Consider the following 17359-nt stretch of genomic DNA (forward strand, 5'->3'; position numbering starts at 1 on the left):
CTGGGGTGTCAAACTCGAGCTACCCCTCTGTGCTGTGAGAGGGGCTATGGGCATCTGTGGGTGCCTCTGTACCTTGGTATCTTTGGTGGGCCTTAGACCCCCTCACTCCCCGTACAAATGGGACCAGCTCATGGATCCTAGACTTGGTCAAAAAGAAATGGGAAGCGAAAACAGGGTGAGGGCAAAGACATTGTGCCCCTATCCGCAAGCGGACACTGGAGCTGAGTGTCCTGGGCCCCCCCTCCTCTAGCCCTCTGGCAGCTGGCCCAGCCAGTCCTCACTGCCCCCACCAAAAGCTATTTAAACTGGCCTCTGTCCCAGGAAGAGCTGAGGGTCTAGGTGGGCAAGGCTTGGTGACATCGAAGCCACCATTTCCATCCCCACATGCCTGAGACACTCAGCCTTATTTTCCCTTTTCTCTCTGAGGGTACAAGGGCAGGAAGGCACTAGTTAGGAATCTTCCTGATGGCAGTGAAGCAGCCAAGCCCCCTGCCACAGCTGCCTGTGGTTTGGCTTTGGAGAGGACAAGGAAAAAGCCACTTTGTAGAAATGTTTTCTATTTGACCCACCTGCTGCCTCTACCCCTTTCCTCATTCTTAAGAGTGATTTAAAGGATAATAAAGCAGCTCACATGACACAGTATTTACTCTATGGCAGGCACTGTTCTAAGTGGTCTACATATTATAACATCTAATCCTCGAAACAACCCTGTGAGGTGGGAGCCGTTGTCACCCCATTTCACACGTGAGGAGGCTGAGGCATGAAGTGGAGGAAGTAACTTGCTTGAGGTCACCCAGGTAGTAAATGGTGGAGCTGAGATTCGAACATGAGTAGTCGAACTCCAGAATCCTATCCTTATGCTAGTTGTCACTGAAACCCTGATGCCCCCACCCCCGTGATGGAGGCAGGGGTGTCAAAGCAGAGGGTGTGCAAAGAAGTGTTTTCTTGACCTCGTGAAAACATGGAGTCTAGCTGGGGAGACAGACAGGACACAGCTGCCAACACATGGCAGTAACAGTTGCTGGGCGGCCTTCTTCAAAGGGAAGATTCCGCAGCCCAGAAGGAATTCCGAGCTAGGTGGGGCTAAGCCAGGAAAGCTTCCTGGAGGAGGTGAGTACCAAGGTCTCTGCAAGGAGACTACTGGTGTGAGAAGTGACAGAGAAGAGGAGGGGGTGGGCGTGGCAGGCCAGAGCTGAGGTTCTGAGGCAGGATCCAGTGGCCTGCACCCCCTTCACCCTGCCCGACCTTGCTCACCCTCCGGGGACGCTGGCGCCGCAGGGACTGTGCGCGGTGGGTGGTCCCCGAGACAGAGCTGTCGAGTCTGTGCCTGACACCTCTTTTCCCTCCACTCTCTTGGTCTCTTTCAGTTGGAGGAGGACAGACTCTCGGGGCACTCCCTCCCGCGGTACAGCCCCCTGCGACGACTGGCGTCCTCCGTGTTCTCCTCCTCCACGCTGGAGACCGAGCATTACCCTCACCCTGGCGGCGGCGGCTCCTCGGGCTCCTCCGGTTCCCTCATTCAGCGCAGCCGCTCGGCGGAGAGCAGCCCCGTGCGGGCGCCCCACCGGCGCCATGCGCCCCTCGCCACCGGCAACCACAGACTCGTGCCCTCGGTGCTCCGCATCTCGCGGTCCCAGCTGCAGCAGGTGTGGGCCCGCTTCACCCACAAGACCTAGGCTGGGCACCCCCCCCTCCTGGAGGGGGCAGGTGGGGGGGGTGGGGAGCAGGCAGAGACCATGGTTCCTTCCCAGGACGCAATAATCAGACACTCACATACCCTGTCCCACCCCATCATGCAATACAGCCCCCGTAACATTGGCCCAAGGTACTGTAATACCCCCCCACCCCCATTCTCTCCCCTTGCTCAGTGCCAGCCAAATGGTGCAGGGAAGGGTGGTGCTGTTAGTGCAGTTTCAGGGATAGGACCAGGGCACTTGGCTGGAGCCACCAGTGGATCCAGAGTCCAGTGGAAATTAAGGTGTCAGGGGGATGAGGCATGCTGGGTCAGCATCAGCCTAGCATGAGGTTTATTCTGTTTAATCTGTGATCTCTTGGCATGGCTGGGTCTGGTCCACCCCTGACGCGGTTGGCAGAAGACTGGGCCCAACTCGGAGGGGTATGAGTGCCTGTCTGTGTTTGTGGGGCAAGGTATGCGGTGGCCCTGTGTATGAGATGGGGGCCTGGCCAGCCACGTTTGAAGTTTGGTGGGGAGTAACTCTGTATTCAGTGATGTCGGGGAAGCAGCCCTGTGACCCAGTGAGCTATTCACATGCCACTGTCATAAAGGACACCCTAGGAGGCCTGGAGCTCAGTCCACTTGTAGGCTCCCCCTCTCCCAAGGCATTTGGGCTATCAGTCCCGAGTGGGATTGGTTGCCTGGCCCAAGCTCCTTGGGGGCTGAGGAGGGATGAATAGGGTCCTAGGATCTGCCCTCAGAGGGAGCTGGAGCCTTGGGATAAGGAGACCCTGTCTAGAAGTAGTGACAGAGAGGGTGGTTAAAGATGGGCAGGACCTGTGAGCTCAGGACAAACCCCAGACAGCAGCAGGTCTACCACTGACCCTCTCAGAGGGTGGCGACTCCTTCTCTCTGAGTGCCCAGCCAAGCCAGCTGGCTCCCAGGGGGCATGGTGAAAACAGAGTAGGGAAGGCAGATCAGATGGAGTTCTGAAGATGGGCGGTGTGTCAGGATGCCAGATTGCTTATGCCCTTTCTGTCACTGCAGGGACCCTTGAGGTTCCCTTTCTTCATTCTTGCCCGTGTCAGCCAGCACCTCTGTTCCCCTAGATAATGAGGTAGTAATGAAGAGGGCACCAGGAAGGACAATTCCTGTACAGGGAGGGAAGGAAGGGAGGAGGCCTGAAGGTTTGCAGGTTTGCTGCAGTGAGACCGTGTCTGTGCCCGTGCCTGTGTGCATGCATGCATACTTGTGAGCATGAGTGTGCTTATATGTGAGCATTGTGCAAGTGGCTGGGCTGCCACAGATGGTTGCTTAGGCTCCGTACTGTACAATTCTAGGGAGACCCTAATGTGAGTAGCACCTAAGGAAGTTGCACGGTGCTGCAGCCCTTTGTGTGTGGGTGCGTATGCATGTGCACGTGTGTGTGTTAGGGAGTCAGAAGGATACTTGCGCAGCCCTTGATAGTTTCCTGTGTACGTGTTCTCATCCCAGCCTTCTCTCCACCCCCTTCTCCTCGGGACCTCTGCTTCGCTCCCAACTCAACTCTCTTCAGTTCCCCAGCTACCTCTGGTTGGAGCAGAGGCCTCAGGTCCCCTGCCCCAGCCTGGGGATGTCATAAGCGGATGGGCAGTGCCCTTCAGTCAAACTGTCCCCATGGATAGCCAGCACTATTGTGGCTCATCCACATGAGCTATGCACACACTCACCTCACTCCTTTCTCCAACCACCCCCCATCAGATATCTGGGCCAAAAACACCTTCCCCATCTAGGACTGAAAGTCATGCCCCTTCCCACCCCCATCTTGGTTGCTCACTTTTGGACGTCCCCAAGTCCAAGCCTCTGTTGCCCTCCAGGCTGTTTTGGGTGGCTCTGCATCCTGCTGTAGCAGAAGGTAGAGGAAGGGTCAGGGTAGACCCTTTAGGAAGGGACAGAAAACACAAAGCACAAAAGTGAGGGTGGGGGGTGAACACTAGCCCCACTCACACCTTGCGGCCCTGTTTCCCACCCTCCCGCCTGTCCGCTGGCTCTCTTCCCATTCTCCCCGCTAGTGGCAGGGGGTGAAGTATGAAGGAGTCCGTTCACCAGCTGCTCCAAAAGTCAGCAGCAGTGGGGGAAAGGCCTCTGCTGTCTGTGGTTAGATGAAACCAAGCACTCTGTTATCCGGCATTCCCTTCCAGAGGGTTCTACTACTTGACCATGAGCACAGCTCACACTCAGTGACCAGAACCCTGAGGTACTCTAAGATCCCAAAGTGCCTTGTGATTTATCAAAGACGATGGCACTACTTTCAGCCTTGTTTTAGCATTGAATATATATTACTGTTTCCAGAGCCTTTGGGGGTGGGGAATTCATTCCGAAGATGGCTGAATTCTCTCTCTCTCTCTCTCTCTCTCTCTCTCTCTCTCTCTCTCTCTCTCTCTCTCTCACACACACACACACACACACACACACACACACACACACACACACACACCAGAACTGATACCTGTGGGGGAGGGTGTAAGGTCATGGTTCAAAACATTTTGTCTTTTGGGAGACATTCTATTGCATGCCCTCCGTGGTAGGAGAGAGTGTCTTGTAAGCCATAAAGCTCTGAACTAACAGGAGGTGATCTTGATAATACTATTATCTTTTGAGGGTGGCTTTGGCTTTTGGAAACAGCTAAGGCCATTTGAAGCCACATGTGTTGGATCAGGTTCACGTGAAGCTTGGCAGAGTTCTGCCCGGTTTGGAATTGGGTGTAGAGATAAGGGACGCTTATCTCTAGGTCCCAGGACAAATAGGAAGGTTGTGAGCCTGCAATGGTGTCAGGCTTCTTCTTTTTTTTTTTTTTTCTGAAGGATTTCCCAAAGAGGAGAAATGATACCTTGCTTTGGGAAAGCACACGGCCTTCCTAAGGTCAGCTTTGAAAAGAGGCACTCTGTTGTTTTCATACTTTATAGTCACACCCAGCATACAAGGGTGACTTCCAATTATTTATTTATTTTATTTAACAATCACTGGCATCTGGGACTTATGTGCCAGGCAGTAATCTAAGCACTTTAGAAAATTAGCTCATTTAATCTTCATAATAGCTTATGAAGTATATCCCAGTATTATCTGCATTTAATGGATTAATCAGAATATTTAATTTACAAAACCATATAAAACAAACAAACAAACTAAAAACCCTGTCAATGCCGAATAACTGAGATCTTGTTTGATAAGAGTTTTAAAGTACTTCAGTCTGTGTACTGGACTCTTTACCGTTCTTCCTGGTTAGCCTCTCCTTGCCCCGTCTAGGAAGAAGGGAGTTGTCTGTGAGCCAGACTCCTTCCTTCTCCATTCCTTCCCCATGGGATGGTGTCTAGGTGGGGGTCACTGCAGAGTACTGGAGTTGGTTGAAATGGCAGAGCCTGTCTCTCCAGATACGCCAACCTTCCAATTGCACACTGCCCCAAGCATCCCATGGCAGCTCTGGGGATTAGGTGGCTAAGGAAGGATTTCAGTGAGAAAGCAGGTGCTCATAATCTTGACCTTGGTAGTATTGGCAGGGTCCTCAGGGTCAGGCTCACAGATGGGCAGGTACGCCAGTAGGAATTTGAGCTCAGTGTCAGAAACTCACTCATCAACAGGAGCCAAGCAATGTCAGGGAGTGGGCGGATTCGGGGACTGTGGTAAACAGGGGACTCCTCCCCGCTGCCACACCATCCTCTGCTCAGTCAATTGTTGCCACTATTTTCCAATTTTCATGTGAAATCTTCCAATTTTTAATTTTTGGCATCTAATTTTAAAAACAACTTAAAACATTGTGTGAACCAAGCAAAACCTGTTTATAGACAGAGACCCTGAGCTCAGTTTGCAACCTCAGTGAGCCTGACAACTGCCTATGCCCCTTGGGTTCAAGACTGCAGCTCTCAAACCAGGTGGGCTTCTCAGAGGAGGCGGCTGACAGCTGGTGAGGATGTGTGGAGTGTGCCGTGCATATGTGTCGCTGTGTATACCTGAATGTGTGTATGGGCCAGTGGACTTGTTTGTGGTGAATGGGGTCCTCCTTTTAGGACCAGTAGTCTCTCTGTGGGACAGTACCCTGGGTTAGTGAAAAATGCTCTATTAAATTCTCCGTAACGAATAGACACCCCCACACACTCAAGGCAGCTTGGGTCACAGCAATAACCACTCAATGCTCATCCTAACCACTAACTAGCATCCTGAACCTAGCAATCTCCCCTTTGGATTTCCAGTTCAGGGGAAAATGGGCCTAGAGCTACCCAGGTGGGGAAATGATGGCATCTCTGAGCCATGCTGGCAGACCCCATCAATCCCAGGAAGAGCCAGGTGTCTTCTCTGTGGAGGATCCCAGGACCCTCCTGGTCTTTCTCTCCTCTGCCCTGCCTAGGTCCCTTTTTCTTGGGAGGGGTGGTGCTGTCTGCCCAGGCAGTGTGTGTGTATGTTGGGGGAAGCCAGGGCCACTGGACTTCAGTATCTGTATTGAGTGGCCAGGGGAGAGGAACCATACTTAGGAGGGGCATGGGTGCCCTTTGTTGTGGGAACCTGGAGAATGCTGTATCCCTTGCTGTCCTTGGGTTGATTTGAGGAAGGAAGCATAGACTCTTAAAGAGGGCCTGAACGCCACCCCACCCTACCACAAACTCCGCTGAGATCCCAACCCAAGGCAGTAACCAGCCCACCAAATGGGCAGACCTTGGTAACAAGGAGTGCAGCAAATCTTAAATCTCCTTACATTGGAGTGCATGTCCCCAGAGTTCACATTACTTTCGTTAGAGACAGAGGTGCCCAGGGGAATGGTAGGTCAGCCTCTGAAAATATTAAAGCATCCTTCTCCCTAAGGGAGCGGCTCCCATCCTGAGGACCATATCCCTCATATATCCCCAATGGTTTCCATACCACCAGGGGGGCTTCCCAGCCCAGGGAGCCCTTGAGCCTGAATAACCCCTCCCCCAAGAGTTGAGACATAGTGGGGGAATAGGGGCAATGAAACCCAAAGGGGTATGGGAGCTTTCCTAGACCTCTCTCTCCTTCCACTTGGTTCCAATGTCTGCCCCGCCTGTATTCTTCCATCTACCTGCACAGGCTGGGGGGTGTGGGCGGGGGTGGGATTCACTTTGCCACAGTAACCGGTGTGCGCGCGCGCGCACGCGCGCGCACACACACACACACACACACACACACACACTCTCTCTCTCCATAGTTGTGCGAGCACTCATTCACTCTCCGGACAGCAAACTAGCAGCCTCTGGCCTGGGAGAGCACAAGGACCGCGTTTCTGAGCATCTCTCGCAGGTTTCTAAGTGTAACAGGATCATCACTTTCTACTCTGTCCCAGTCCCCAGGACCCGCCCACGCCCCTGCCCCCGCCGCCGCGCACTACGAATGTACGTTCTGTCTTTTCAACTAGCTGCTAGGCGGCGTGACCAGGGGCCCTCCCGGCCTCCGAGCGCCCCAAATCCGAGCCCCTCCCCCACCCGTCTTCAGAGCTCCCCCCTGGGCTCCCCGCCTCCGTGCGCGACCCCAGGGGACTTCAGCCCCTCTTCCCTGGCTCCCATCCGCCGAGATGCCTGCTGCTAAATACTCCACTTGGGTTAACACCCCTCGCGCCCCGCCGTCGTTCTCAGTCCGTGTTTGCTTTCCCCTCTGCTGGCTCGCGGCCGCTGGGTCTCTGGCACCGGGTCGGGGCAGGGGCTGGGTGGGGCTCACCCCACAGTGCTTCCAGGGCGAGGGTGCAGACGAGAGGCTGGGAGGGGGAGCTGGCCTATGCTCTAGGCCCCACCCCTAATTCCTGTTACCTCACCGCCCACAGGGCTGCCCCCCTCGCCCCTCCCCAAATAATTGGCCTTGCAATTGGATGCCAAAGAGCCCAGAATTGAGGGGGGAGCCAAGCTTTGAGCCTAGGTCTCTCAGAGCCACCCAACACCCCCTTTTTGCCCACGCCTCAGCGTCCGTGTCTTCTGCCCCAACTCACTCTATCACTGAGGGCCTTGGGGGGCCCCCAAACATGCCCTCACTTCCGGCTCTTCTCCCTCCCTGCCCCCCCCCCCCCGAAAATAAAACTCAGGGACCAACATCTGCTTCCTTTGCACTTGCTCCGTCGACCCCCCCCCCACTTTGAGGGGCTTTCGTGGGGGTGGAGGCGGGGTCCGAAGCCCTTCTGGCTGACCGTATTAAGCGAGGAGAGGGCTAGCTCCTGCCCCTGAGAGGTGGGACTGGTGGAATAGGGGGAGCTCGGCCCCGGCGCCCAGCTGAGCCCCTTTTCTCCAAGGATCCAAGGATCCCCCTCTCAGCGTCGGAGACGCTCCCTAATGGTGGAGAGGGGAGCGAGGGATGGGAAGGAGGTTGGCGAGAGGACCCTCCTAGAGGTCCCGAATCCCAGCCGGTTTATTCCTGAACCTTCCCCTCCCGTGATAAATCCCCTTCCCCCGTTTTGTACTGCAATAATACTGTATTATAAGCTTGCACTATTCCCCAACCCCGCCAGCGTAAGCATGCACGAAAAACTCAAAACCACACACACGAAGATGGGACGCTTTTTTTTTTTTTTTTTTTCCCTCTCTTTCTCTCTCTCTCCGGGGTGCGTCCTCAGTGTACGTAGTGGCGTCGGGGGCCTCGGGCCCGGGTAGAAAAGCATGCTCTGAGCCCTCGCCCCTAGACTGCGAGTACTGTACAAATCCAACACTTGAAACCGACACGCACACGCGCGGCGCCGCCACAGGGGTGGGACACGGACACGCACCCACGCGCACACGGTCGCGCACGGGCGGGGGTGGGGGCGCCCCGCCGTCACGCGTAGCTGTGCGAGGGATCTTGTGCCTTTCTAAGTCCCTGTATGTTAATGCAGACAATCCGGAGAGCTTGTGTACTACCAAATCCTGATTAAAGACGCCTTCCAGGACCCTGCGCCTTGCCTGCTTTCTTTCACCCTCCTCCTCCCTAACCCGCCACTCCAGGAAGACCCCCAACTCCGGGGCTATCCGGTTGGGCAGAGGGCAAGGGCTAGTTTTTTGCTTACTCAGGGATGCGGTGGGGCAAATTCCAGATCAGTGGATCCAGCCCCATCCCTACCTCAACAGGCAGCTGCGACCCTGGCCGATGGGGAGGTTTCTGCCTGGTTGGACTTGAGTAACCCCCTCCCTGACGGCTGTCTCCTTTCTTCCGGAGGAGGGGCTTGGGGGTGGACTCTGGTCTGGCCTGACAACAGATTGCCTGCTTGCCAACATGCCCAAGGCAGGAGAAGTAGGGGGTGGGCCCACTGATAGTTTTCTCTATGGATCTGACAATGGAGGTGAAGGGTGAGGCGGGGGTGGTGCCAGAATGCCAAAAAGTCCTGTGAAGCTGCCACAGGAGACTTCTCTTGCCCATCTCCTCCTATGGGGGATCTGAGGTAGCCCTGGCCTAGAGAGAGGGTCTGTTGAGGGGGATCAGTGAAAAAGTGGGGATACATGGATAGCATATGGGTTGAGGGAGGACTGTGTCAATGAGAGGACAGGACATGGAGGAGAGGATTGCAGATTTCTGAGACTGCAGAGAGAAAGTCAAAGGAGGCTGAGGCTCTCCCTCCCTCCTTCCCTCTGATGCCCACCCCACCCATGCAGGCCTGCTGCCACGGTGCCCAAAGCGGAAGACATCGTTCTCCTTGGCGCCTAAAACAAGTGCGGGGGCAGGAGAAGGGCAAGTTACAGCTGCATTTCTTGACCCGCCCCCCCGCCCCCCCCCCCCCAGCATTTAGAACGCTTCCACTCTGTCAGCTCCTTGCCCTGGCCAGACAGGGATGGGTCTGGAGAGTGAGTGTTTGAGGATTTGTATAGATCTAAGGTAAGCAGCCACCTTCCTAGGTCATCTTACCCCTTCCATCCAGATGACTGTCATGTGCCTGTGCACCTGGGTGGGTGGCACTCCTGGGTGTGGGTTAGGAAGGGCTCTTGGCTTGGCAGATGTGGTTTGAGAGTGGAGACGAAGACAGGTAAACAGGTAAAGAATCGGGAAAGGTAGTGGTTGGTGGAGGAAGCTACACTCTTGACTTCTCATCTCCAATTTTCAGGTTGGGCAATTATGGCAAAGGGGAGAGGGTGTTCCTCCTGGGGAAGTGGGGGGATGGGAGGTGTGTACTTGGTGGCTGCTGAGGGAAGAGGAGGAGGGGCATTGCTGTGAGGCACAAAGCCCTCCTCACCCCCACCCAGCAGGGGAAGGGTGGGCACAGGGCTCACCCTCCTGCTTTTATCACTCAGCAGCCTCCTTTCTTCGACCTTGGGACCTGCATGCTGATGTGCAGTGCTCAGTGTCTGGGCTTAGCCAGAGTCCAGGCCAGAGAGTTGCTCTATGCACCCTGTGTGGGGATGGAGGTATGAGGAGTAATCCATCCCCGGTGTCAGTGTCAGAGATGTCAAGGCTGAGGAGATCCCAGGTTTGTTGGTGGTAGGGAAAGTCAGAGTCTGGTTTGTCCACCTCCCTTCACTTTTCCTGCTGACTGGAGAGAATATGGGCTCAGGTTGGGGTCAGAAGCTAGTGAGGCTACAGCCCTGTGACTTGGGCTCACTGGGGGAGAGCTGAGGCTTTCATTCTCTCTGTCTCGGCTCCAATGGCCTGCCTCCCCTTCTACCATGATTCATCCTACGACATCTGCCTTTTGCCAAATTCCAGCAGAATCACTAGGGAACTTTAAATAGACCAATTTCTGGGTCTCATCTCTAATCTACAGAATCTGGGGGTAGGACTCTGTATTTTTAACAAGCACCCCCATTTAACGCTGTGTAAAAACCAAGCTGGAGAACCACAATAAGAAATTTGGAGTCATAAAAGCTCGCTGCTCTGGGAAGGGAGCAGGAAGTTATGAGCTTCCCCAGACCAGGACTTCTCTTGCTGACCCTCAGAACTGTTGCTTCCCTCTGAGCTCAATTGTGGGGGGTGTCATTGCTCTCCCCCTTCCATGATGTCATCAACCCTCTAAGACCAAGCACACAGGCTTTCTAGTGATTACTGGTTGAGCGAATGAGCACTGGACTACATGAGAGAATGGATGAACACTCTTTGGGCTCGGTTATCCAGGAGAGGCTGGGAGAGAAGGAGGGAGGACTTCCTACTCTCTGAGGAGGCAAGAACTTGAGCCCAAGCCTGGCCCTCCCTGACATGGAGCCACATGCAGAGGAGTGGAGGGACTTTGAAACAGAAAACCCAGCATGTCCAGGCCTAGGTAGGCTTGGCAGTGATCTTCAGGGCAAAGCTGTCTCTACTGTGTGCTTCACAGCCTTTGCTGCTAAAGGGCAGAGGGTCCCAGGTTTCCCTGTAAGAGAAGAGAAGGGCTTCGAGATGGAAAGGGAGAGGGTTTCAGCTATAATCATCTAATGTGGGCACTGTGAGAGGTGGCTCCATTCTATGAATGGGGCTTTTCCAGAGAGATCCAGGGCCTGACCAGTAGAAAAGGTAGTTCTACCAGGGATGACCAAAGTGTCAGAGATGAGACAGGGAAAATAAGCAGAAGTTCTGTTGAGAAAAGGTGCCTAGTGGGGTTGAAGGATATCCCTACTAGGTGGGATATGTCTGGTGCTAGGTGGGTGAGGTCTGAGCTAGACAGGAGGGAGATATAATCAGAGCTCTGTACCTGTCTGTCTGTCCCTGGCTCTCAGTGCCAGCACCTGCCCGATTATCCCCACAAACCCAGGAGCTCACAGCAGCCCCCTCCACCTCTGCCTAGTCATCTTCTCTAGCCTTGACATTGGTAATGAAACATGGCAAAGGGCCCCAGCACAAGGCCTGGCACAGAATCAGCGCTTAATGTTTGTTAGATGAACTAATGACTAACCGAAGAACTAGAAAGTGCATAGGAAGAAAAACATTTCTGGGATCTTCCAGCCTGGATATGAAGACGACAAAGCTCTAAAGAATTGCCCTGTCTGGCTCAAACAGGGTGTACCAGGGTCCCGTCTGGGGTCTGATGCTGCCTGCCTGGCATCACTCCCTGTCCCACTCTCCCCCAAGTCCTCACTTGATGGTCTGCCTGTGAGGAAGATTATGGCAGTTGGGGGTGGAATAAGTCACAGACAGCCCTAGGCAGATTCTCAGCTTTAGGGATTCCTGCCTTCCTTCTCCAACATCCTTTGGGCTGACTATTTGCACACAGACTCAGCTAGTAGGCCCCCTCTTTTCCCCACCATCCCATTCCTCGCAGGGGTGGCATGAAGGCATTTTTGGGGTTGAGGAAGGAGGCAATGATCTCCAAACCAGAGTGAGCAGGGCAAGGGGTAGGGGGTGGGAGTGGGAGAGGGCTACCATTTATTGAACAACTGTTATATGCCAGTCACATTGCTTATATGACCTCATTTATGATCACAGCCTTCATGGAGTATGCATTATCCCCCTTTCATTTTCTAATATAGAGATTGCACACTTTGTGAAAGTAAGGACCACGTCTGTCTTGTTCAACATTTGATCCACAGATTCAGGACTTCTTGAATGAATGAATGAATGAATGAATGAATGAAAAACCTTCAAGGGGGTTAGTGTTTATGAGAAACATGAAAATACCTACATGTCTAATAAAGGGTGGATGTGGGAAAACTAGAAAGGGAAGTGATGAAGTCTGCTTGATGGGTGCACAAGAAGGCTTTTTGGAAGAGGATCTGTTTGAATTGGGTCCTAGAAGAAGAACAGAAATTTTTCATGTGAATAGAGGAGGTGAAAAGGACCTCTGGGCAGAGAAAACCGCGTAGGGGAAGACTCAGAAGTGTGGGAAGCATGATGCATTTTGGGGAACCGCTAGTTGCATCTGAATGCCTGGCATGTAGGGCAGGGGATCAGAAGGTGCTGCTAGAAGTGAGATTGGAGCAGAAACTAGGAGCCAGATCATGGGGCAAAGGGGTACGGGTTGCTTATATGCCAAACTGAGGACTGCGGGGGTCACTGTAGGTTTCCATAGGTTTGAAAAAGAGAGAGATGGGATTAGATTTAATTTTCAGGAGGATCACTCAGGCATCTATGGGATGGATGGATAGGCAGTGAAGGATGGAGAAAACAGGCTGGTGGCTGGGGAACCACTAGGCAAGACAGGGCTGTGCCTGTGACATTAGGGCGACAGACGCAGGTATCTAAGAAGAATACTTGGCAGGACTCCTTGATAGAACCTGAAGGTGTTGGAGGTGTCAGGATATCTCCAGGCTTCTGGTCTGGACGGGTTGTGTTTAGAAAGACCGTGTGTTCAAAAAGTGCTGGATACTGTTAGTACCATCCCACCTGGAGCAGAGCTGCGTTAGCCTGGATGGGACCCGGTGCATTGTGGGTATCTGGGGATGTGTGTGGATTGACAGGGTGAAGCTGGAGAAGATGTAGCAGCTGCGGTCCTGTTAAGGTGGTCAGGCCTTTCTAGTCTGGAAGGAAGGAGGTGGAGGAGAGATGTAGAAGGAGAAAACCAAGAACTCTGTACAAAGCTTCAAAGGGGAAAACCTAGTTGAGTAAAAATAAACTACCCTTCACAGTCTGGTTGTGAACTCTTAGAGGAAGTGTAGACTCAAAACACATTTACAGAGGTCCGGAAAATTGCTGGCTAAAATTCTTGCCAGGAAGGGGCAGGAGGGAAGGATCCTGGAGCTCCAGTGGCCCAGCCTGAACTTCAGGGCATGGGGGACAGCCTGAACTTTGCCTTGTTCCATACAGGTTCTGGCGGCCTTGGGTGGCCGGATCTCTGGCTGCAGAGGAACTGTGCCCTATGAGGAGGCAGTGAGGCTGCCCATCTCTGGACTTCATGTGTAAAAGGGAGGGTTGATCTACCTGGTGGCTATGATGCCTTGCAGTGGGCATATTTTTTTTACTGATTGAACTAGAGTGGCTCAGTGTTTGGGGATGCACATGACAAGGAGAGGGGTCAGGGAAATGGGAGACTGGGGATAGACTAGCCACCAGGATCAGGGAAAGGGACCTCAGGAGACCTGGAACATGTACACAATCATTCATTGGAGACTTATTGAGCATTTACTAGGTGCCAGGGATCATTCTGTGCCCTAGGAAGAGCAATGAACAAAACAGAGTCAGTGCCCACCCTCATGGGAGACACACCTGGGCATGTGGACCTCCTAGCTTGTGAGTGCAGTGCAGGTCTTCTTGAGACCAGGAGGGTGGGTGATTTCAGCGGGTCTCTGTGTGTGTCCCTTACAGGTATTCTCCGTGGCACCCCCGTTTGAGGTAAATGGGCTCCCACGAGCTGTGCCTCTGAGCCTGCCCTACCAGGACTTCAAGAAAGACCTCTCCGATTACCGGGAACGGTCCCGGCTGCTCAACAGGGTCCGGAGGGTGGGCTTCTCCCACATGCTGCTCACCACCCCCCAGGTCTCGCTGGCACCTGTCCAGCCTCAAGCTACCGAGGAGGAGGAAGAGGAGGAAGAAGAGGAAGAGGAGGAGGAAGTGGAGGATGAGGAGGAAGAGGAGGAGGAAGAGGAGGAAGAAGAAGAATGCGAGGAGGATGAGGAGGAGGCAGTGGCTCTGGGTGAGGTGCTGGGTCCCCAAAGTGGCTCCAGCAGTGAGGGGAGTGAGAGGAGCACTGACCGGAGCCAAGAGGGGGCCCCATCCACACTGCTGGCTGATGATCAGAAGGAGTCCAGGGGCCGGGCCTCCATGGCTGATGGGGACCTGGAGCCGGAGGAGGGCTCCAAAACGCTGGTGCTTGTCTCCCCTGGTGACATGAAGAAGTCGCCCGTCACTGTTGACCTGGCCCCCGACCCTGACCTAGGCACTCTGGCTGCTCTCACTCCTCAGCAAGAGCGGCCCCAGCCCATGGGCAGCCAGCTGGACGTGTCTGAGCCAGGCACCCTGTCCTCCATCCTCAAGTCTGAGCCCAAGCCCCCTGGGCCTGGGACAGGGCCAGGAGCTGGGGCAGTGACCACAGGGGCAGGGGGAGTGGCAGTCACCTCCTCACCCTTCACCAAAGTTGAGAGGACCTTTGTGCACATTGCTGAGAAAACCCACCTCAATGTCATGTCTTCTGGTGGACAAACCTCGAGGCTTGAGGAGCTTGGCACTGGGGGCGAGCTGGGCCTGGACATGCCCTCTGATGGGAAGGCTGCAGAGGAGGGGACCTCTGTGCCCCTGGAGAACGGCATTGCCCAGTCAGGGCTGGAGAGCTGTGTCCTGTCCAGCCCCCTTGGGGGCACCCCCTCGGAGGTGGCCAAAGACTCACTGCCCAATGGCCTATCTTTTGCCGATGGGCCAGCCTCAGTGTCCCCGCTGGAATCGGGCCCCGAGAAACTGGCCACCATCTCCCCTAGCCACCGTGCCATGCCAGGTCCTCGCCCCAGGAGTCGTATCCCTGTACTGCTGTCAGAAGAGGACACAGGCTCTGAGCCCTCAGGTTCACTGTCGGCCAAAGAGCGGTGGGGCAAGAGAGCGAGACCACAGCAGGATCTGGCACGGCTGGTGATGGAGAAGAGGCAGGGCCGCCTGCTATTGCGGTTGGCCTCTGGGGCATCGTCCTCCTCCAGTGAGGAGCAGCGTCGCGCCTCTGAAACGCTCTCGGGCACGGGCTCTGAGGAGGACACACCCGCCTCTGAGCTTTCAGTGCCCAGGAAGACTGGAAGGGCAGCTGCCACCCGGAGCCGGATTCCCCGTCCCATCAGCATCCGCATGCCCATGCCTGCCCCTGCCCAGCAGCCCCCTGGCAGACTCCATGGTGTGACCCCAGCATCTGACATAGCCAACACCAGCAGGTGAGAAACCACCGCCAGACCCAGGGTGGGCAGAGGGTGACCACAGAAGGCCTCTGCCAGCAGGGACTTCCCCAGAGCCAAGATCAGGGGCTATTGAAGAGTCAGGAAGGACCCTCAACTACACCTTCTGTCCACTACCTCTGACTCAGGTCCCAGCCCTGTTCCTGGGCTCAGGGGAGTGCCTACAGTGAGCATATCTGGAGGGGTGCCAGGGAGGCCAGGTTTGGGAAAGGTTGATGGCCAGTGGAGCCCACACAGAGCCTCTAGTGTGCCATTAGGCCTTTGAAGCCAAAGGATAAAGCCCAGAATAGTTGGGAGAAAACATTATAATAAACATGGGTATATAATAGAGTAGAAAGTAAAATCCATGAGAATTTGAAAGATGAAATAGAGATATCAAAGAAAGCTTGCAGCAGGCTCTTCCGATATAAGCCTGGGAGTGTGTGGCCCCTAGAGGTTCTGCCTGGAGCATGGAGCAGCAGGCCTCAGTTTATCCACCTGCGCCCTGGTCTCCTCAGTCCCAGACAGATCTGGGGAGGCAGGACGCTAGGGCTCGGTGCCCAGGGAGATTCTGAAAATGTCTCTTTTCTGTTTCTTTGCCCTCTCTTCTCTTGCCTTCCGCCCCCTGCTCCTCCCACAGGCTACAGCTGCAGAAGCCCTCAGGGTCGGTCATTGCTGCTGACCTCCGCCCCAAACAGACCCCTGGCCGTGGCCCGGGCCCTGGGCGAGCCCAAGCCAGCACGAGATCTCCAGCTCTGCACAGTCCGGGCCTCGCTGCTTCTGCCGCGCGCAATCCCAGCGCGTCCCCGCGGAGCCAGTCCCTGTCCCGCAAAGAGAGCCCTTCTCCTTCGCACCAGGCCCGGTCCGGGGGCCCCTCACCCCGGGGCGCCCCGCAGGCCCGGGCCCAGCCTGACAGCGCCCCCTCCCCGGGGGGGCCCAAGAAAGGACCCAGAGGGAAACTCCAGACTCAGCGCGCAGCAACCAAAGGCCGGGCGGGTGTCGCGGAGGGCCGGGCTGGGGCCAGATAATGATGCGCGCGGCTCTCCGCGGCCTCCTACCCTCACCCTGGCCCCCCACCCGCAGCCGGCCACACTGGAACAGCTCCCAGCACAGCCTTACGCGCTTGACGCGCGCCACCCGCGGCCCCAGCTTCCCTCCTGCATTTGTGACGGCGTGCGCGCCAGCCCACCAGCCCTGCCGACCCGACGGGTGGTGGATGCTGCGCTGCGGGGGGTTGGGGGGGTGTTGAGGGGCGGGTGGGGATGACCGCCTCCCCTAACTTCCCCCGCCTCCCCCTGCCCAGTCACATCCTGCCCCCTGCCACCTCTCATACCGAGCAGGGTCAACCTCCAACCCGGCAGGCTCAGCCACTCTTCACCGAGGACGCAACTAATGGGGGCATCCCGCTCATCCACCAGGCCTCTGCTGCTCTCCATGTCCCCTCCTCCCCCCTAAGGTGGAGCCTTTTCCTCCTTCCTACCCTCTTCCAGCCAAAGCCCCCCACCTTTTCAGAAAGGGAACCTCAAATTCTGGAAGTGGAGGCTCCAGCCTCTCCTTGGGGGCCAACCCACAGTCTACTCTTCTCACCGGCCAGACTGGGGGTGGGGAGGCGGGACCTAGGGGACTACTGGTCTACTCAGGCATGAGGGGGCAGGTCTGACCTCCCCCAAAGTCAGCTCCAGACTGGACAGACACTCCCGTGGGAGGCAGTGGGCAGGCGATTGGGGTGGGGGTTGATCCCTTGTACCTCTAAGGTCTAAGGACATCCCACCCCTTAAATTTGGGTGGGGTCTCAGTGGAAACCATGTAGTGTGTGCGGGCTGCCTTTGTGGGCAAGTGTTTCCCAGGGGAAAGTTGGAGGGGGGTGCTTTAAAAAAAGTTTTCACCTGTCCCTTGGCCCCCTGACCAGAGCTCAGGACCCCTCACCATCAGGAATTTCTTATTGCCATCTAACCTCAATCCTGCCTACTGCAGTTTCAGCCAACTCCCTTCTCTCCTG

The 17359-nt window shown here is 55.4% G+C and overlaps 1 protein-coding gene across 4 annotated transcripts in view; it reads left to right on the forward strand.

The window, feature by feature from the left end:
• TTBK1 (tau tubulin kinase 1) overlaps positions 1-16560 on the forward strand; it is a 38167-nt gene extending 21607 nt beyond the window's left edge. For all 4 annotated transcript variants that reach the window (XM_016128748.2, XM_016128746.2, XM_016128749.2 and 1 more), the window contains 2 exons: positions 13817-15360; positions 16001-16560. In XM_016128748.2, the coding sequence (XP_015984234.2) occupies positions 13817-15360; positions 16001-16388 (1932 nt within the window). In that variant the 3' untranslated portion in view covers positions 16389-16560. The remainder of the gene's footprint in view (positions 1-13816; positions 15361-16000) is intronic.
• The last annotated feature ends 799 nt before the right edge of the window (positions 16561-17359 follow it).

Source organism: Rousettus aegyptiacus, unplaced genomic scaffold (assembly GCF_014176215.1).
Source record: "Rousettus aegyptiacus isolate mRouAeg1 unplaced genomic scaffold, mRouAeg1.p scaffold_m13_p_1, whole genome shotgun sequence".
NCBI lineage: Eukaryota > Metazoa > Chordata > Mammalia > Chiroptera > Pteropodidae > Rousettus > Rousettus aegyptiacus.